Source organism: Thamnophis elegans, chromosome 3 (assembly GCF_009769535.1).
Source record: "Thamnophis elegans isolate rThaEle1 chromosome 3, rThaEle1.pri, whole genome shotgun sequence".
Taxonomy (NCBI): Eukaryota; Metazoa; Chordata; class Lepidosauria; order Squamata; family Colubridae; genus Thamnophis; species Thamnophis elegans.
Window position 1 is genome coordinate 138,712,793 of NC_045543.1, and position 19,356 is coordinate 138,732,148.

Here is a 19,356-nt window from a genome sequence, read left to right on the forward strand (position 1 = left end):
ACAACAACCATACCATTCGAGGAGGGGGGCAGAAGCTCTTTAGCCCCAGGCCTGTCGGAATAGCCAGGTTTTAAGGGCTTTGCGGAAGGCCTGGAGGGTGGTGAGGGTTCGAATCTCCACGGGGAGCTCGTTCCAGAGGGTCGGAGCAGCCACAGAGAAAGCTCTCCTCCGGGTAGTCGCCAGCCGGCATTGGCCGGCGGATGGAATTCAGAGGAGGCCTAATCTGTGGGATCTGATCGATCTATTGGAGGTAATTGGCAGCAGGCGGTCTCATTTAGTTCATTGTTGAGTGCAACTATAGCTCTGGGACAAAAGCCATTCAGAAGACGTGTGGTCCGAGGTTTAATTGTTCTGTATCTTCTGCCAGGAGGCAACAGTCTAAAAGATTGTAAGCAGGATGGGAAGAGTCTCTGAGAATGTTATGCAACTTCCTCAAACAGCAAGATGTGAAGAGCCCGGTGATATTCTGGGCAGTTTTAATGATTCTCTGGAGAGCTTTTTTGTCCGCTGCAGAGCTGTTCCCATACCATGCAAGAATGCCGTATGTCAGGACACATTCAATGGTGCTGCGATAGTAGGACAGAAGTAGATGCTGAGATAGATTAATCTTCCCGAGCATTCTCGGAAGTACAGCCTCTTCCGTGCCTTCTTCGCAAGCTTGTTAGCATTCATAGTCCATGAGAGGTCCTCCGAGAGATAAATGCCCAGAAATTAAAACCACCAACCCTCTCCACCGCCGCCATTTATGTACAATGGTAAATGTACATCTCTCTTCCTCCTGAAGTCAATTATTCTGATTTCTGACTAAAAAAAAAATCAGTCATTGGGTCAAATGGATTCGTTTAATGACTGCAGCATTCACTTAATGACTGCAGCATTTGTTTAATGGTTGCTGCAAGAAAATGTTGTAACATTGAGTCCAGTCACACCTAACTAGATATTTTCCACTAAAATTGAGACCAGGATGAATGTTACTGTCGTGGCTAAATTGGTGTGGGAGAGATACAGTCAGACAAAATGTAATAAAGCTTTATTGGATGTAGTGATGGAGGATAATGGTTCTTCTGAGCCTAGAAAATAGGGTTGAAATAGTAAAACCTTCCACTGACAGAATAAACGAATTCTCCACAAACTTTGTAGAGCCCGAGCAACTCAAAGGAAAACATCTTCAGTGAGACGGCCATTTTTATTAATTCAGTGTTTGATCTAATAATTAAGGCATTAGGCTAGAAAGCGGGAGACAGTGAGTTCAAGCTCTGCCTTAGCCATCAATTCAGCTGGGTGACTTTGAGCCAATCACCAGGAGACTGGGAGTTCTACTCCCACCTTAGACATGAAAGCCAGTTGGGTGACTTTGGCCAATCACCAGGACACTGGGAGTTGTAGATCCACCTTAGACGTGAAAGCCAGTTGGGTGACTTTGGGCCAATCACCAGGAGACTGGGAGTTCTAGATCCACCTTAGACATGAAATCCAGGTGTGTGACTTTGGGCCAATCACCAGGAGACTGGGAGTTCTAGATCCACCTTAGGCTTGGAAGGCAACTGGGTGACTTTGGGCCAATCACCAGGAGATGGGAGTTCAAGTCCTTCCGTAGCATGAAAGCCAATTAAATGACTTTGGGCCAATCACCAGGAGACTGGGAGTTCTACTCCTGCCTTAGCAGTAGTGGGTTCTGGATCCCATTGCAACCAGTACGTTGTAACGGGGCCTGGCGTCCACCACGTCCACGCGCCGCAGCACGCCCGTAACGCTCCAGCTACTCGGCGGAGTGTCGTGCAGGCGCTGTACACTTCGTGCATGTGCGTGAAAAGCCCCGATCGGCTCAAATGCAAGCAGGGAGGGTGGGTGGGCCCTCCAGAGCACCATACTAGAACGGTACCTGGTGCTCCCAGCAGGCACGTATCCCACCACTGCGCCTTAGCCATGAAATCCAGCTGGGTGACTTTGGGCCCGTCACTCTCTCTCAACCCAACCCATCTCACAGGGCTGTAGTTGCGGAGAAAATAGGAGGAGGCAAGCGTGTTGGATATGTTCGCCGCCTGAGTTATTTGTAAAAATAATAAAGGCAGGATATATTAATTAATTAATTAATACAATAGATGAGGCTGTGAGATCAAAACTTGTCCAGAATTAATTTGAAATGGTACAAGCAGTGGTGTGAAAATATTCAGAGAGGCGTAAAAACATTTTTTAAAAAGAAATGGAGAGCCATCCATTTCTAAAAGAATGAGAAAACCTATGCAGATCAGTGTGGTGCAATGCTCAGTGTTGCATTCATCCCAGGAAAGCCTGGATTCAAATCTTCACTCGCTGGATAGCATTGAACCAGTATCTGACCCTTCGCCCAATCTACCCATAGGCTTCTCATGCCAGGCCCTAAGCCAAGAATGATATGTGGCAAGCTTTCCAAGCTGAGGGCTTTATTGTTTCACACCGGTAGACTGAAGATTCTACTATCTGCATCTACAATTACTTTATGAGCTGCAGGTAGTGTACGTCTTACAACAGTTCATTTAGTGACCGTTCACATTACAAAACGACACTGAAAAAGTGACTTATGACCAGTGGTGAAATTCAATTTTTTTTGCTACTGGTTCTGTGGGCGTGGCTTGATGGGCATGGTGTGGCTTGGTGGGCGTGACTTGATAGGCATGGCAGGGGAAGGATAATGCAAAATCTCCATTCCCTCCGCATTCCAGGGGAAGGATAATGCAAAATCTCCATTCCTACTCCCACTCCTGGGGAAGGATACTGCAAAATCTCCATTCCTACCCCACTTCTGGGGGCAGGATACTGCAAAATCTCCATTCCTACCCCACTCCTGGGGGAAGGATATTGCAAAATAGTCCATTCCTACCCCACTCCTGGGGGAAGGATACTGCAAAATCTCCATTCCCACCCCACTCCTGGGGGGAAGGATATTGCAAAATCTCCATTCCTACCCCACTTCTGGGGGCAGGATACTGCAAAATCTCCATTCCTACCCCACTCCTGGGGGCAGGATACTGCAAAATCTCCATTCCTACCCCCTCCTGGGGGAAGGATACTGCAAAATCTCCATTCCCACCCCACTCCTGGGGGAAGGATACTGCAAAATCTCCATTCCTACCCCACTTCTGGGGGCAGGATACTGCAAAATCTCCATTCCTACCCCACTCCTGGGGGAAGGATACTGCAAAATCTCCATTCCCACCCCACTCCTGGGGGAAGGATACTGCAAAATCTCCATTCCTACCCCACTTCTGGAGCAGGATACTGCAAAATCTCCATTCCTACCCCACTCCTGGGGGCAGGATACTGCAAAAATCTCCATTCCTACCCACTCCTGGGGGAAGGACACTGCAAAAACCCCATTCAACCCACTCAGGGGAAGGATACTGCAAAATCTCCATTCCCACCCCACTCTGAGGCCAGCCAGAGGTGGTATTTGCCGGTTCTCCAAACTACTCTAAATTCCCGCTACCGGTTCTCCAGAACTGCTGAATTTCACCCCTGAGTATATTGCTTTGAGCTTCCAGAGAAAGAAATAGGAAGTGAAACAAATAAATAAATGAAGTGGAAATTGTGGTTGTTTTTTTTAATTAACCGTTATGGCTTTATGCACTTGGGGCCACTATTGACTTATTGTCAAAACTAAGGCACATGAAGGAGGCAACAGCACACTTAAAGGAATGGTGGGCAATAATTCACTTCTGCAAAAAATGTCCATTCACAATCCATCGCCAACAATTGTTGAGTCTTTGTTGGAAACCAGGATGGAGTTAAATAAAAAAAACAACACCCTGGAAGAAAGAACAGCAGAGTAACATAAAATCGGTACAGGAGCACTTCTATTAGGAACAATCGGTTTGTGTTGTTCTTCTTATTTATCGTTGCTAAACCTTTATCCCCCCCCTCACTCTTCTGCAGATTGGCGGATCATCTAAGGAAAACAAGAGCGGCCATTATTTTCCAGAAACAATATCGAATGTTAAGGATACGCCGGGCCTACCAAGCCATCCGTCAAGCAGCTATCACGATCCAGTCCTTCACACCGAGGATGTTCGTTAGGAAGAACTATCAAAAGGTTCGTTTCCTTGACTTTGACTCCAGACACACAAATATTTCAGTAATCCTTTTTTTATTCTGATGCATGCTTCATGGAAGTCGGATACAAGTCATCCTTGACTTATGACCAATCATTAAATCGACCATTTGGAATTGGGCCTACAGAAAGGTCTCATAAAGAGACTTCTGGCCATCGTAAAATGTTGTGCAAATAAAGAAGGGTATTTGTAGCTCAGGGTTGCAATGAGGGGGTCCTTGGTGCTCTCTGGGCTGGTTTTCTTGTAGATGTTTCATTACCCAACTAGGTAACATCATTAGTGCATCATTAGTTTCGGTAATGAAATGTCTGCAAGAAAAAAAACCAAGCTCTGAGACCACCAAGGATGCCTAATATTGTGCAGCCCTATGCAATCTGATTAATGATCACATGACTGAATTTTGGGCACTTGGTGACCAGCTCAATTTAACAACTTGTTGAAGTATCCTGCAGTCATGTACCATGGAATAGAATAGAATAACAGAAAGGACCTTGGAGGTCTTCTAGTCCAACCCACTGCCTAGGCAGGAAACCCTACACCACCAGACAAATGGTTATCCAACATCTTCACAAAAACGTCCAGTGTTGGGGCATTCACAACTTCTGGAGGCAAGCTGTATCATTGATTAATTGTTCTACTGTCAGGAAATTTCTCCTTAGTTCCAAGTACTTCTCTCCTTGATGAGTTTCCACCCATTGCTTCTTGTCCTGCCCTCAGATGCTTGGAGAATAGTTTGACTCCCTCTTCTTTGGGCAACCCCTGAGGTATTGAACATTGGTATCGTGTCTCCCCTAATCCTTCTTTTCGTTAAACTAAACATACCCAATTCCTGCAACCGTTCTTCATGGGTTTGATTTTTTTTAAAAAAATGACAAAAACCCTCATTCGGGTGAATGGATTCAGACCTACGACCACGTAAATCGCTCAACAACCATTGTAAAACAGTCATAAAATTAGGTCTAGTCATGTGGGTGCTTGACTTATGACTGAAATTCCAGTCACCAATTGTCGTAAGTCAAGGATCACCTGTATAATCTTTAGTGTGTGAAGCAAGTTCTTGGGTACATGCCAACATATAAAGTGCTGGATATTTACTGTATTTTTGGAGTATAAGATTCACCTTTTCCCCTCAAAAAAGAGGCTGAAAATCTGGGTGTGTCTTATACACTGAATACAGCATTTTTGGCCTCCCGAAACCGCGCCCCTTTGCAGAAATGGATTTGGCATAGAAGGCTTTCAGAGAGCTCCTGGGGGCTGGGGATGGCAGAAATGAGTGAAAAATGGCCTGTTTTTGCTCCCCCCAGCCCCAAGAGCACTCTATAGCTTCCTAAAGGCTGTTCATGCCCTTTTTTTGGAAAAAACAATGGCCGTGTTTTGCAAAAAAGGGTCATTTTTTGGGAGGTTTGCAGAGTGCAAAAAACTTTTTTAAAAATTTTTCCTGTTCAAAACCTTGGTGTGTCTTATACTCCTGTGCGTCTTATACTCAAAAATACGGTAGTTAATTTTCCTTGTGAAGGAAATTAAGGGAGTTCATCCTTTGTACTGTGAACCAGAGATTGTACCTATATGATTTTGCATATCTTTGTTGTCGTGGTTTTGTTTAGTATTTCACAGTCAATCACAAATATAGTAAAACAGATTAAAACAAATACTCTAAAACAACTGCTGAAAAGGAGCAGATAGGTGTTAGTATAGTTATTGGCCAATAACATCTGCCACTTTTTCCCTTTAATTCAAGTTGGACTCTAGTTGCAAACAGCAAAAAAAAAATCATTATGTTAAAGATAGATAAGGATTCTGAGGGCCTCAACAATGCTAACCAGAGCATCATCATCACTTTTAAAAATGTTCAATCTGTCTTTATAATGTCTTCAGGTCCTGCGTAAAATTTTGCTTCTGAATTCCTGTTGTCTTCAAGTGTAATTTAACCTTCTTATACCTCATCTGGATTATGTCTTGACTTTATTCAGAGCTAGCAAAAATCACTTCACACTCGGTTGTAATGTCAAAGTTCAAAACACAACGTGTTTTCTGTGAGGCATCTCTTAGTCTTCATTCTCTAATTGTATAAGATTAGTAACAAAATCGACATCTCAAAATGAGATACACTGGAGTCCAGGAGTAGGTGCATCGGGGCCCAATGTTCTCAAGCCTTAGTAGCAGCTCCTGTCAAAGTCTTAGATAGATGTCTTCTCCATCAGCTTCCATGGTTTGAGATATCTCTTCCTCTTTTGTTGGTAATTAATCTGGAAAGTCAGCCATTCGTCCCATATATAAAACCTGAGCACGACCTTGGTATTAATCCTATAATTTAGAGGTCCCTTTTGAAATTCTCAAATGATGTCATCCTGTCCAGGGAGTACAAGGTTTTATTTTCTTGAAGTAACTTTCAAACTGCTCTTGAAGATTAACTAGTGACAAACTCAACAGGCTATATCCAGTGTTTCTTAGCATGCAAAGGGTAGCCTGTTGCTAAGAGCTAGATAGATTGGTTGCTTGACAGGTGAGGGCAGAGTTCTAAGAATAGTAACTCACAAACCCTTGTTACCTCTAGATCAGATATGTCAGTGTGATATACCTGGGCTGGCCTTGAAGATTACCCAAAAATCGCAATAGGGTTAAAAAGCAACAGACCCTCTCGCTCCTGGTCAAAGCGAATTAACTGACAGTATCCAAGCTGTAGGAACCCGCCTTGACTTTCAGTAGGTTTCTGAGTAAAACTCAAGAGGTTGTAATAACCCATAAAACAAGTTGAACTTGAGGCCAGATATCTTTAGGACTTCCCGAAGAGGTTTATTACATCTGGGAGTAGATGCTCCACACTTTCTCAGCCCAGAATAGAAGCAGAGCTTTGTAATGATTGTCTAGCTTCTTCCATAAGTCTCTCCATTGAGTTCCAAATGGTCCCTCCCCCCCACCCCCCCCCCACCCTATGGGTATGTTTAACTGTCAAGAGTTGGCTTCTTTGGCAGGTTCTTAGAGACTGAATGGCTTCTTTGTATTTTTATTCCTGTTTTAATTTAATATCATTAGCAATATTGATTTATTCTTTATTCACTGATTTGACTATTTGAATTGGGTTCTAATTCATTATGTGTTGAGATGCTGCACAATTTTTTGCAACTATTAGCTGTTTGACCACTCGGGCCAACCTGTAGGAGAAGAGCAGAAGAGCCTGTGGGGAGTTAAGCAAGTAATCAGCCTAGAGTCCTTGCATTCCCACAAATGGTCTAAATCCAACCTCTCTTGAATTCTGTTGACTCTTATCTAGCATCAATTTAGTTAGTTGGCTAAATTTCTGTGCATAGGCATGAACAACAGATCATCTTAATTGGAACAGCAGTAGCACTTAAGACTTACATACCGCTTCACAGTGCTTTACAGCCCCCTCTAAGCGTTTACAGAGTCAGCCTCTTGCCCCAGGAATGCTATGTATAGTCCTGATTCTTCACACTTGGCACAATCTAAGGAAGAAGAGAGGATGGGCAGGATGGGAAAATCTCTACTTCTTGTCTCAGTATCTATTTCATCTGGATGTGCTTAGTTAATGAATCACAGTGTTTAAAGACAAAGGAACTTGCTGTCAGTCTTTCTCCTGACAAATAGTTTAAATGAAAGATGTTTTTCGTGATGTCCATGTATTTCTGAGTGAATGCATCTAATGAAGCTAGGGAAGCATTCACTGATACCAGGGCAATCTGTTCTGCATCCACTAACTGCATTATAACCATTTACTTCTTTCTAATGAGGCATTCTGCTACTTAACTTCTTGGAATAATTTCAATACTAATGAGGGACCCTTGCTGAATTCAGATGATCTCCAACATTGAACGCTTAGAGTTTTCGTAATTTAGCAATCTATAAGTGTTTGAAAATAAGGAGAAGTTGAGAGAACATTATTGGAAGTATTTGCTGTAATTAATCCCTGATGGGTTACCTGTGAATGTCTATATAGTCTGGGGAAATCTATATATATATATAAAGCCAAATCACTCACTCATCACGAAATATCCAGAAATGAAAAGCCTACAAACTTGAAATTTGGCACGTATATTCCTCTTGGCTTCTTGGTGCTCGCTAAAAAGAATTTTTCAACATGATCATCAGATCATTAGTATTTCTTATACAGTAATTAATATGCTCTGATGCTAAGGAGTTAGACTACCTCCCCCTCCCCACCTGAAAAGAACTCTGTTCAATTGCCAGTTGCCTCACATTCCGTTACCTCATTCAAACTGGCAGATGTTCCACTCCTTCACTCAGGAGCGGTCTGGAGCTCCTTACAGTACTAAACATTGGTATCTCACCAAAATGTCTACGCCTTCCATCTTGGAACAGCTTCTGGACTCAAGGCGGCGGGAGCGATATTCCCTTATGTGTTCGTTCACCAACCATCATTGAGCCAACAGATTGTGATCTGAATTTCTCCTGCATAGCCCGATCACATAGATTCATTGCAAAGCACAGGTATCCAGTTATAATATATAGGAAAGCTCAAATGTTAACTTAGCGAGGCACTATTGTCCCATAACGTTTAGCCTTGTCTTCCTTTACTTTTGGCATTATTTAAATGTATTACCTAACAGGAAAATTCCTGGACTACATATAATATTTCATCTTTACCTATTTAAAGGCATAACTTGTAGTGTACGTCACTTGTTTCATTGATACCCTCTGTTTCTTCACTAACTCTTTCTATGTGGGGGTTAATCTTGCCAACATTTTTTGATTGTTATAGCTAGGTCTTTTCTCTCCAAATGGTTCCCCCCCCCCCCCCGACTCAGAACTTGACTCACTTTCAGAGTACAGAAGCATAAACTGTAGATATTTCAATGTTTAAGCTACACAGACAGAGGCAATTTTTCTCCAGTTCTTAAGAGGGCTAGCTTAATGAAGCCACACGGAGAAAACTTCAGGGCAAAATGGAAAGATTATCTAACATCAGGCTAGAGAGAAGAAACTTCACACTTTCTGAGCCTGAGAGATGCTATCAGAATGTCCTGAGTTTTGCTATTGTCATTAGTCTTAAACCAGGGTGTCTAACCTTGGCAACTTTTAAGAATTGTGGGCTTCAACTCCCAGAATTTCCTAGCCAGCCATGCTGGCTGGGGAATTCTAGAAGTTGAAGTCCACAAGCTTTAAATCAGTGGTGAAATTCAAATTTTTTTACTACTGATTCTGTGGGGGTGGCTTGGTGGGCATGGCAGGGGAAGGATACTGCAAAATCTCAATCCCACCCCCTTCTGGGGCCAGCCAGAGGTGGTATTGGCCGGTTCTCTGAACTATTCAAAATTTCTGCTACCAATTCTCCAGAACCTGTCAGAACCTGCTGAATTTCATCCCTATCTTAAATGTCTATGGACATTCTCAGTCATCCAAGGCCATGATTGTCCCAAAGGTGCTTTTTCAAAAGGCAACTGGACTTTCCTTGTTTTTCCTTGAAGATGTTTCGCTTTTTGAACTTTAGTTCTTCAGAACTGAAGAAGCTTCTTGGATGAAAAGCAAAATGTTTCCAAGGGAAAACAAAGAAAAAGTCCAGTTTCATTTTGAAAAAGCACCTTTGGGACACAAGTCTTAAAGTTGCTAAGGTCACTGTCTTAAACTAACATTTTAACCGCTGCTTTTTAGTAGTGTATGGATTCTATTGTTTATTCGATTTTATCCCACCTTTGTGCTTAGGGACATAATAATGAACTGCTGAGTATTCATTTTGGAGCTATATCAATTTTTGATCATTTGGCCACTACAGAAGTGCGTACATGTTAATGGCTATTCACTGTTCACAATTGCCACAAATATTGTACATTTGCATTCCTCATATTCCTGTCGAGCTAGAAACTGTTGCGTGAATAATACCACACACTTAATTTTAATACAATTACTTTATTGGAACAGATCCAGTTGAATGTAATGTGAAGATGGTAGAAAAAATAGATCACGGTTCTACCGAGACAAATCACTGGACTATTTTTAATAGATTAAATTGCTTACTGGTTCCTTGTTTTAATAGTAGCACAACTGAAACATTGACCCATATTTCTATATAATATCCATACCTGTAGTCAGTGTAAAGATGATGTATGGATTTAACCTTATTTTTGGAATGGTTTGATATGTTCAGCCACAAACGAACTGTTCAGAATACATTTTCAAAGCACGTTTAGCTAAAATGGAGTGTGTTGATTTATATAGTGAATATTAAAACTTTGGACTTATGGCAAACCAAATACAGATTTGTGTTATATGGCTTACAAGTTATGGGCCATTTTTTAATCTGATACCCGTTTTATTGATCTCAGGGTTCTAGTAACACAAAGATGTCCTTGCAAACTTAATACCCAATACATATTCATATGTGATTTAATTCACCAATTTGTACTTCGCAGCAGGAATATCCTGGGACAGAGAAACTCGGTAATGTGCCTGTTTCCATTTTTGCACATTTTATAACCTCCTAGCCTTAAGTTCAATGGTGGGATTCAAATAATTTAACGACCGTTCTCTGCCCTAATGATTTCTTCCAGCAACCAGTTCACCAAACTGCTCAGAAAGTTAACAACCGGTTCTCATACAGATTTGTGTTTATATGGCTTACAAGTTATGGGCCATTTTTTAATCTGATACCCCATTTTATTGATCTCAGGGTTCTAGTAACACAAAGATGTCCTTGTAAACTTAATACCCAATATATTCATATGTGATTTAATTCACCAATTTATACTTCGCAGCAGGAATATCCTGGGACAGAGAAACTCCGTAATGGGCCTGTTTCCATTTTTGCACATTTTATAACCTCCTAGCCTTAAGTTCAATGGTGGGATTCAAATAATTTAACGACCGATTCTCTGCCCTAATGATTTCTTCCAGCAACCAGTTCACCAAACTGCTCAGAAAGTTAACAACCGGTTCTCCCGAAGTGGTGAGAACTGGCTGAATCCCAGCACTGCTTAAGTTGATGATGTAATGTTGACCTAGGCACCATAATGAATGTTACAAATATTTGGAGATTTGGTGACTTCTTAGACAGCTGAATGGACTCCTAAGGTCAAAAATAATATTTCAGTGCCATTTCTTCCTCATCACCAAGTGCAGAAGATCAGATGGCCAAACAATAAAGCATTGCTTGCTGATGAACGATGGTCATCAACCTTCTCTAAGTAGATGCCTGAATTGTTCCCACGGACCACTTGTGAAATTTTGTGGTGGGAAATTTTCTTCCCACGGTGGTGCTGTTCATGATGTATTGAATTTCAACTCTCATAACCAGTATAATACAAGCGGGGGATTATGGAAGTTGGAAGACATCAAGAGAGCACTAAATTAAGAACAGCTCTTGTATATCAACTTTCTGATGCCTTTGATACTCAAAAATTGAGACTTTCAAAAGCTGTATATCCTCTAGAGGTGTGGTCTTAATCTTAATCAGGATGGCCCTCACTGAAAACATTGGGAGTCATTATAAGCAATACAATACAATAGCAGAGTTGGAAGAGACCTTGGAGATCTTCTAGTCCAACCACCTGCCTAGGCAGGAAACTCTGTACCGTTCCAGACAAATGGCTATTCAATATCTTCTTAAAAACTTCCAGTGTTGGAGCATTCACAACTTCTGGAGGCAAGTTGTTCCACTGATTAATTGTTCTAACTGTCAGGAAATTTCTCCTCAGTTCTAAGTTGCTTCTCTCCTTGATTAGTTTCCACCCATTGCTGCTTCTTCTATACTCAGGTGCCTTGGAGAATAGTTTGACTCCTCTTCTTTGTGGCAACCCCTGAGATATTGGAACACTGCTATCATGTCTCCCCTAGTCCCTAAACACTTTTCATTAAGCACTTTTTGATTATGCTCTGTTGAAAAAATCCAGATTCGTATTTATCATTAGAGAATGATCAATGAGAACTAGAATGTCCTAGATGGTGTTCAGCAACGTTGACGTATGCTACCATATTTCTTCCCTGTCTGTATGTTGCTATGTGTTCATGCGCTTTTAAGATACTTATGGAGTACAAGGCCATCGTCCTCCAGAAATATACTCGAGCTTGGCTGGCTCGGAAGAATTTCACCAAGTTCAGATGTGCGGCTGTGATGATCCAGTGCTATTTCAGGCGCATGAAAGCCAAGCAAGAGCTGAAAGCTCTGAAGATCGAGGCCCGGTCAGCCGAGCACTTGAAGAGACTCAACATTGGCATGGAGAACAAAGTTGTGCAACTACAGAGAAAGATAGATGAACAGGTAAAATCCCACCCGGTCTTGCTCTGTTGTGTCAACCCATGTCTCCCCAGTGTTCTGGAACTATTTGCTAGTGGTGGCCTCCATTTTGTTTGCCTCTGTATCCACAGAATATTGTCCAGCTCTACAATGTGGTGGCTCAGTGGCTAAGACGCTTAGCTTGTCAATTAAAAAGGTTGGCAGTTTGGCAGTTCGAATCCCTAGCGCCGCGTAACAGAGTGAGCCCGTTCCTTGTCCCAGATTCTGCCAACCTAGCAGTTCGAAAGCATGTAAAAATGCAAGTAGAAAAATAGGGACCACCTTTGGTGGGAAAGTAGCAGTGTTCCATGCGCTTTTGGTGTTTAATCATGCCGGCCACATGACCACAGAGACTGTCTTAGACTAAATAATACATTTGTGAGAAATCCTTCTTTGTTTGAACTTCTAAATTTACCTTCTTGCCTGATACCTCACATCAATGTCAAGTTTGGGACCTGAGCATCTGATGCTTGTTTGCTATGGTTTCATCCCAAAACACAGTCATCTGGGAGAAACTTTCTGTTGCTTATTCCATTGATATTTTCAGTACTTCAAAGGACCATTTTAATAAAGGGTTTGTTTTAAGGGTGGAAATGAGCTGCAGAAAGTTGCTTGTGAGGGCATTTTTACAAAGAACAGGACTTCAAAGATTTTGAATTCTTACGATGTGAGTCTGTAAGGTTTTTCATGTACAGAATCAAAATGTCTAGATTTTCACTTCTAGCGTCACAGAATTCCTGGAGTTTTCCTTTTTGAGAAATTTAAAAGGCCTCTTTACCATTTGTTTAATTCTTATAGTAGTTTCAAATGACATGCACAGATGCACTGATTTATTTCTGTAAAGAATTAAGAAATATTCTCATAGCTATAAAATTAGTCTGCTTTTTTTGGTAGTTATCTTCCAGGTTCTTGACATAAACTGGTATGATTTTTATTTTGGTTGGCTCCCAAAATCTATATATAGATTTCAATTTCAACCAAACTTGGTACACAGATGATTTACTGTCTGGAAACAAATACTGTGGGGGTAAGATACCCCTAACATCCCTCGGTGTGTATGTCTGTTAAGAAACCTATTGTGCCTTAAAATGGCTTCTACTTTACAGCACAGTGGAATTGCCACGATAATGGCTTCACAGTATTCAACAAGGGGACTTCCTTTGGTAAGGGGGAAAATCCAAAATTAGAAATTACGTTTGGTCCGGACATTTTCCCCATATAATAAATACCCGGGCAATGCCAGGTTATATCTAATGTTATAAAATCAGTGAAATGTATTATATTAACATACAAGTCATAAATGTGATGGCATGGAATAGTTTACTTTCACACCTGTGTAGATGTATAGACATAGCTACACATCTAATATATTTGGGAATAATTATATATTTTTATATCACCTATCAAATAAATTATGTTAACCAACTTTAAATTAGTAAGTTATAAAATGAAATGATACCAATATAGCTTTTAATAGAAGAGGATGCATGTACCGTGTTTCCCTGAAAATAAGACAGGGACTTATTTTCTTTTGTCCCCCAAAATAAGCGCTTGGCCATATTTTCAGGGAGGTCTTATTATTTTTGAGGTGCAGGAGGCGGCGAGTGTGGTCACTTCATGGCTGCTGCTGTGTTGCAATATTTGGGGGGTGGTTTTTTGGGGAGGGCTTATTTTAGCGCATGCACTCAAAAGCCCAATTGGGTTTATTATCCCATGGCTTATTTTGGGGGAAGCAGGGTATATTATTTTTATATCACCTATGAAATAAATTCTGTGGCCTGTTAACCAACTTATAAATTAATAACCTATAAAATGTAATGATACCAGTATAGCTTTTAATCAAAGAGAATGCACATAGTTCATAGTTGAACTCTGGAATTCTTGGTGCTCTTTGAGTTTTGCTGGCTGCTGATGTTATCTAGTTGGGTAATGAAACATCTCTTAAGTGAATAATCAAACTGAGAACTCCACAATATAAAAAGATTTGAGAAGATAAAAATGGGTTTGTGGAGGTAGAGAGTTTGTATCAGAGGCATCGCCAGTGAACATTTTTCTCCCAGGTTTCTGTTTCCTTCATTTCATTGCTTTGAAAAGAGCCTCTACGAAGATTGTTTTAAACTCTGCCTGTATACCTGACGGTTTCATTTAGGGCAACGTTTTGACTTGGACTTTAATTTAGAAATGCATGTCTATTAATCTTTCTAAACTTTTATATGCCTTTCAGAAGCAGGAATGATATTCTAATTCAACATAGACTGTTTAATGCAGACCAGAGCATTTTACAGCCTCTGGGCCATATCCGACCTTAGACTGTCCCTGTCTGGCCCACGTGAGGACAATTGGAAATTAGAAATCAAATATGAATTAAGTGTACACCAAGCATGCAATACAATGGCATCGCTTTTATTTTGAAGGCAACTGCTTCCCCCACCACCACGTTTTATATATGTATGCGTGTGGGCCTACGCATCTTCATAGGCCTATTGGTTTGGCCTCCACAACGGTCCCAATTTCTCACGCGGCCCCTGGGAAAAATAGTTGCTCACCCCAGTTTAGTGAATTAAGTCTTACCCTGTTTCCCCGAAAATAAGACAGGGTCTTATTTTCTTTTGCCCCATGAAATATGGCCTTGGGCTTATTATAGAAGGGGGGCTTATTGTTTTGGGGTTGTTGGGCAGCTTCTCCCTTGCGAACTGGCTCCCGAAAAGCCGGGCATAGCCTCAGGGATGAAAAACCATGAGGTGACCACGCTCATGAGCAGCCGCCCGGCAAACCCCGTCTCCAGCCGAGCAGATCGCCATTCACTGACCTAGGGGGCATCCCTAAGGCGCCAAGCCACGTGGCGCTCTGCCCGCCCTCCAGCTCCTGAGGCTTGGCACATTCGGGATACCCCCTAGGTCAGCGCATGGAGCTCTGCCTGGCTGGAGAAGGGGGTTGTGCGAGCGCCTGTTCCATCCCGCCACACTCCGAGCATAATTTCTTCTCCGGCTTCCAAACTCCAAAACTCGGCTGCCGAGTCTTCCAGCAGCGGCCGCTCTAGGAGTGCGCTCTATGGTTGTGGGCTGGCTGCTGGAACTCTCTCTGTCCAGAAGACTCTCTATCTGGCAGCCGGCCCACAACCATAGAGCGTATTCCTAGAGTGGCCGCTGCTGGAAGACTCGGCAGCCAAGTTTTGGAATTTGGAAGCCGGAGAAGAAGTTATGCTAGGTCAATGAATGGCGCTCTGCCTGGCTGGAGAGGGGGTTTGCTGGGCGGCTGCTCGTGAGCATGGTCACCTCATTGCTGCTTCGCCCTGAGGCTGTGCCGGCTCTTGGGAAGCCCGCTCACAAGGGAGCAGCCACCGGCAACTCCCCCTCTGGCCAGGCAGAACACCACTCCCCAACCTAGCGGTATCCCGAAGGTGCCAAGCAACATGAGTGCCTTTCCCTCCGGGTCCTGTGGCTTGGTGCCTTTGGGATACCGCTAGGTCGGTGAGCAGTGCTCTGCCTGGCCAGAGGGGTGTGTGTGTCCAGGGAGCTTATTTTCGGAGGTGGGCTTATTTTTGCCCACGCAAAAAATGTGGCAAGACATTAGTTTCAGGACAGGTTGTATTTTCGGGGAAACACGGTAGAAGAAAGATAAAGTAACAATATCAACTACAGTCCCGTGGTTCCTACAGGTTTGGATCGGTTCGACTGAACCGGTAGTGGTTTGGCAACCCAGGCATGCCACACCCCCGAACCAGTTCTCTGGGCAGTGCTGTAGATCCCACCATCTTGTTTTTTGCTTCTGCACATGTGCAGAGCAATTTTTATTGTACTGCGCATGTGCATGCAGCACACATCAAGCACGCGCACAGCACGCCCATGAGCAAAATGGCGGTAGTGCCTGCCGGAACCTACTCTTGCTACAGTCATCAGCAGTTTGAGGCCATGGTGGAGGACCAGTCAGGATTTAGAATGTGTGCTTCTGTTGACATCTCCAGATTGCCATTGCGTTCTCACTGCTGGCAGTCACACAATCTGCGGTACACAAGCATCTGCAAAGCTTTTGGTATGCAAACTAGTGTAAAAACATCTTTCCTATTTGCTTCGTCCTGTTCTCCTTCAGTGTGGAGGTAAAATTAAGCTTTTTATGGTATTAGTATCCGATCTCCCCGTTGATATCCAGACCCTCACCACCCTTCCGGCTTTCCGCAAAGCACTTAAGACCTGGCTGTGCTGGCAGGCTTGGGGCTGTTGAATTTTCCAGCCCCATCCGAGGTTATGACTGTTGTGGTTTTTTAAATGTGTTTGTCTTTTTATTTTATTCTGTACCCCCCTCCCTTTTTGATTGTTAGCCGCCCTGAGTCTCTCGGGAATAGGGCGGCATACAAACTAATAAATCAAATCAAATCAAATCCGATGTTCATTAGGTGTTTTGGGTTTTTTTGTGTATTTTAACTTTGGAAACAAACTAACAATTTGTAAACAAAAACTTTCTTACCTTAAGAACTTTCCAAACCATAATTGATTGGTTAATGCAACAGAGAAAAGTCTTTAAATTGCAATTTCAGTGTGCGGTTTTTTTTTAGTAACTTTGTGATAAATACTTCTATCATGACATAATCATTCAAGAACTAGAGTTCGTATATTTCTAATATACTTCATCCATTAAAATGTGCATCATGTTAGCTCTATAAGGTAAATTTAATGTATGTTTTACCATAAAATTCTTAATTAATGTAATTGGAACAGGGTAATATGAATATTTCTGGAAATTATAACTGCATTACAATTTCACTGTATTGTGAAAATTGGAGGGTAATGGTTAACTTTGGAAACTGACACAAGCAGTCTATCTATATACTACTAAAACTCTCGTTGTCATGACCCTAACTGGGAGAAATAGTGCACTATAGGGCAACAGTTTTTGAATCAAGGTACCTCATAGAATATGTTCAAAATCCAGGACCATAATTCCAAGGGAATAAACGATGGGGAACTTGTGGGTGATTCAGTGCTACTAGCTGCTAGGCTACTGCTGCGATCATGTGGTTTTTATTTTCAACATTCCATGACAGTTTCCAAGCCATTCACGCAATCCCTTGTTCCTTCTCCAATCCTGCAGCAGCTTCCCCAATCCAGCATACTTACCTGGTGCTGGAAAGGGGAGGAAAGGAGATTTCTGATGCTCCCTGCCAGATTCCCACAAGAAAACTCACTGGGGAAGCCAGCAGGAAGTTGGAAGTCACTCCTGCCCCCCCCCCTGCTTTTTTTGATCACTCATGTTCATTCTGTTTCCCTGTTTAGGTACGGAAATACCTCTGAAACATATCAACAGGGCGCGGCGGGTCTAGTTATTTTTAAAACGGCAGCCTTTACCATTTAATTTTACAATTTAATTTGATTCTCTGAAGTGGCGAGCGGTGAGTTCACTCTTTTCCTGCTACCCCTTCCTCTGCAGAACAAAGAACACAAGTCTCTCAGTGAGCAGCTCTCCACGGCAGCCTCTGCTCATTACATAGAGATTGAAAAGCTGAAGAAGGAATTTGAACGCCATCAGCAGAAGAAGGGAGACAGGAACCAGCTCGTGAGCTTGCAGGAAGAAATCGATTCTCTCCGGTTGGCCCTGGAGAAGGCTCACGGGGAGCGGAAGATTGTCGAAGACACGTATGCCAAAGAGAAGCAGGTGCTCCAAAAGGTAAATCCTCTGCGAGGAGTTGCAAGCCTTCTGTATCAATGACTGTGGGCATAATAGGGACAAGCCATGGTTTATTTAACCATGATTTATTGGGGGAAGGGGGGAAATCATCATTCACTTGGATGCCATACAAGCTAAGTCATAAATGGGGGTTTAAACTATTGCGTTTAACTTTAAATAGCTTAAGAATGGAATTTCTTGGTGGTCTCCCTTCCTGGCGCCTAACAACTTTGATGTTGTTTCAAGCACCGGATCTCATGTTGTTTTGAGATCAGCCAATATCATCAAGGTGGTGCCATCTAGCTGTGCACTGGCATTAAAAAAGCTGCTCTCCTTTTGTTGTTTCCCGGGGAGTTTTCTTTCGCCTTTCCCTTCTGTTTTTTTAGCACATTGAGTAATTCATTACAAAGCAGCTTGAACCTCTTTCATTCTGAAAGTTTCTTCCCACTGCTTCCTCCCTTCCATTTTCTTGCTTTTAACGTCATGTGTAATTACTGATAAAGTGCCTCGGCAGAGTTCCCATGCTGAGAAAAGTGAGGGAAAATGTATGAACCTACATTAAAAACTAGACAACTGTACAGATGCATTAAATTGCTACTTTTACAACAACCGCAAAACTTTATGATACGGAGGCACAAAAGCCTTCTTTTGATAATTGCTCAAAATCCTCAGATAATCTGAGTAGCAGTTTCCCCAAATTAAACTTATTCTTCAGTGGGCTGCAGTTTTTGTTATGCACAATAAAATTTGGAGTGTCAGCCTGTGGTCCTGTGCATCCCCATGTAACGGAATAATATCGCTTGCACTAAAATGAATTGTCCAAAGCAATTTAGGGCAGTCAAATTGTAGTGGGCCACTTAGAGGTCCTTGGTGCTCTCCTGAGAGACCGCTTCCTGCCGATTACCTCCCATAGACCGATTAGATCTCACAGGTTAGGTCTCTGGATTCCATCTGCCAGCCAATGTCGGCTGGCGACTCCCCAGGGGAGAGCCTTCTCTGTTGCAGCTCCAGCCCTTTGGAACGACCTCCCTGTGGAGATCCGGACCCTTACTACTCTCCCGGCCTTCCGCAAAGCCACCAAGTCCTGGCTGCTCCAGCAGGCCTGTGAAATAGCACAGCAGGCTTGTGAAATATCCAGCCCCACAGAAACTGTGAATGTTGCCTATTTTAAAGTGTTGTTTTTGTTTATTTATCCCCTTCCCTTGTTTATAGCAATAGCAATAGCAGTTAGACTTATATACCGCTTCATAGGGCTTTCAGCCCTCTCTAAGCGGTTTACAGAGTCAGCATATCGCCCCCACAGTCTGGGTCCTCATTTCACCCACCTCGAAAGGATGGAAGGCTGAGTCAACCTTGAGCCGG

General features: G+C 42.6%; 1 protein-coding gene across 1 annotated transcript in view; it reads left to right on the plus strand.

Moving 5' to 3' along the window:
• LOC116506258 (unconventional myosin-Vb-like) overlaps positions 1–19,356 on the plus strand; it is a 276,128-nt gene that overhangs the window by 244,793 nt on the left and 11,979 nt on the right. The window contains 3 exon segments of the mRNA XM_032213906.1: positions 3,913–4,069; positions 12,079–12,318; positions 17,758–17,994. Of these exon segments, the coding sequence (XP_032069797.1) occupies positions 3,913–4,069; positions 12,079–12,318; positions 17,758–17,994 (634 nt within the window).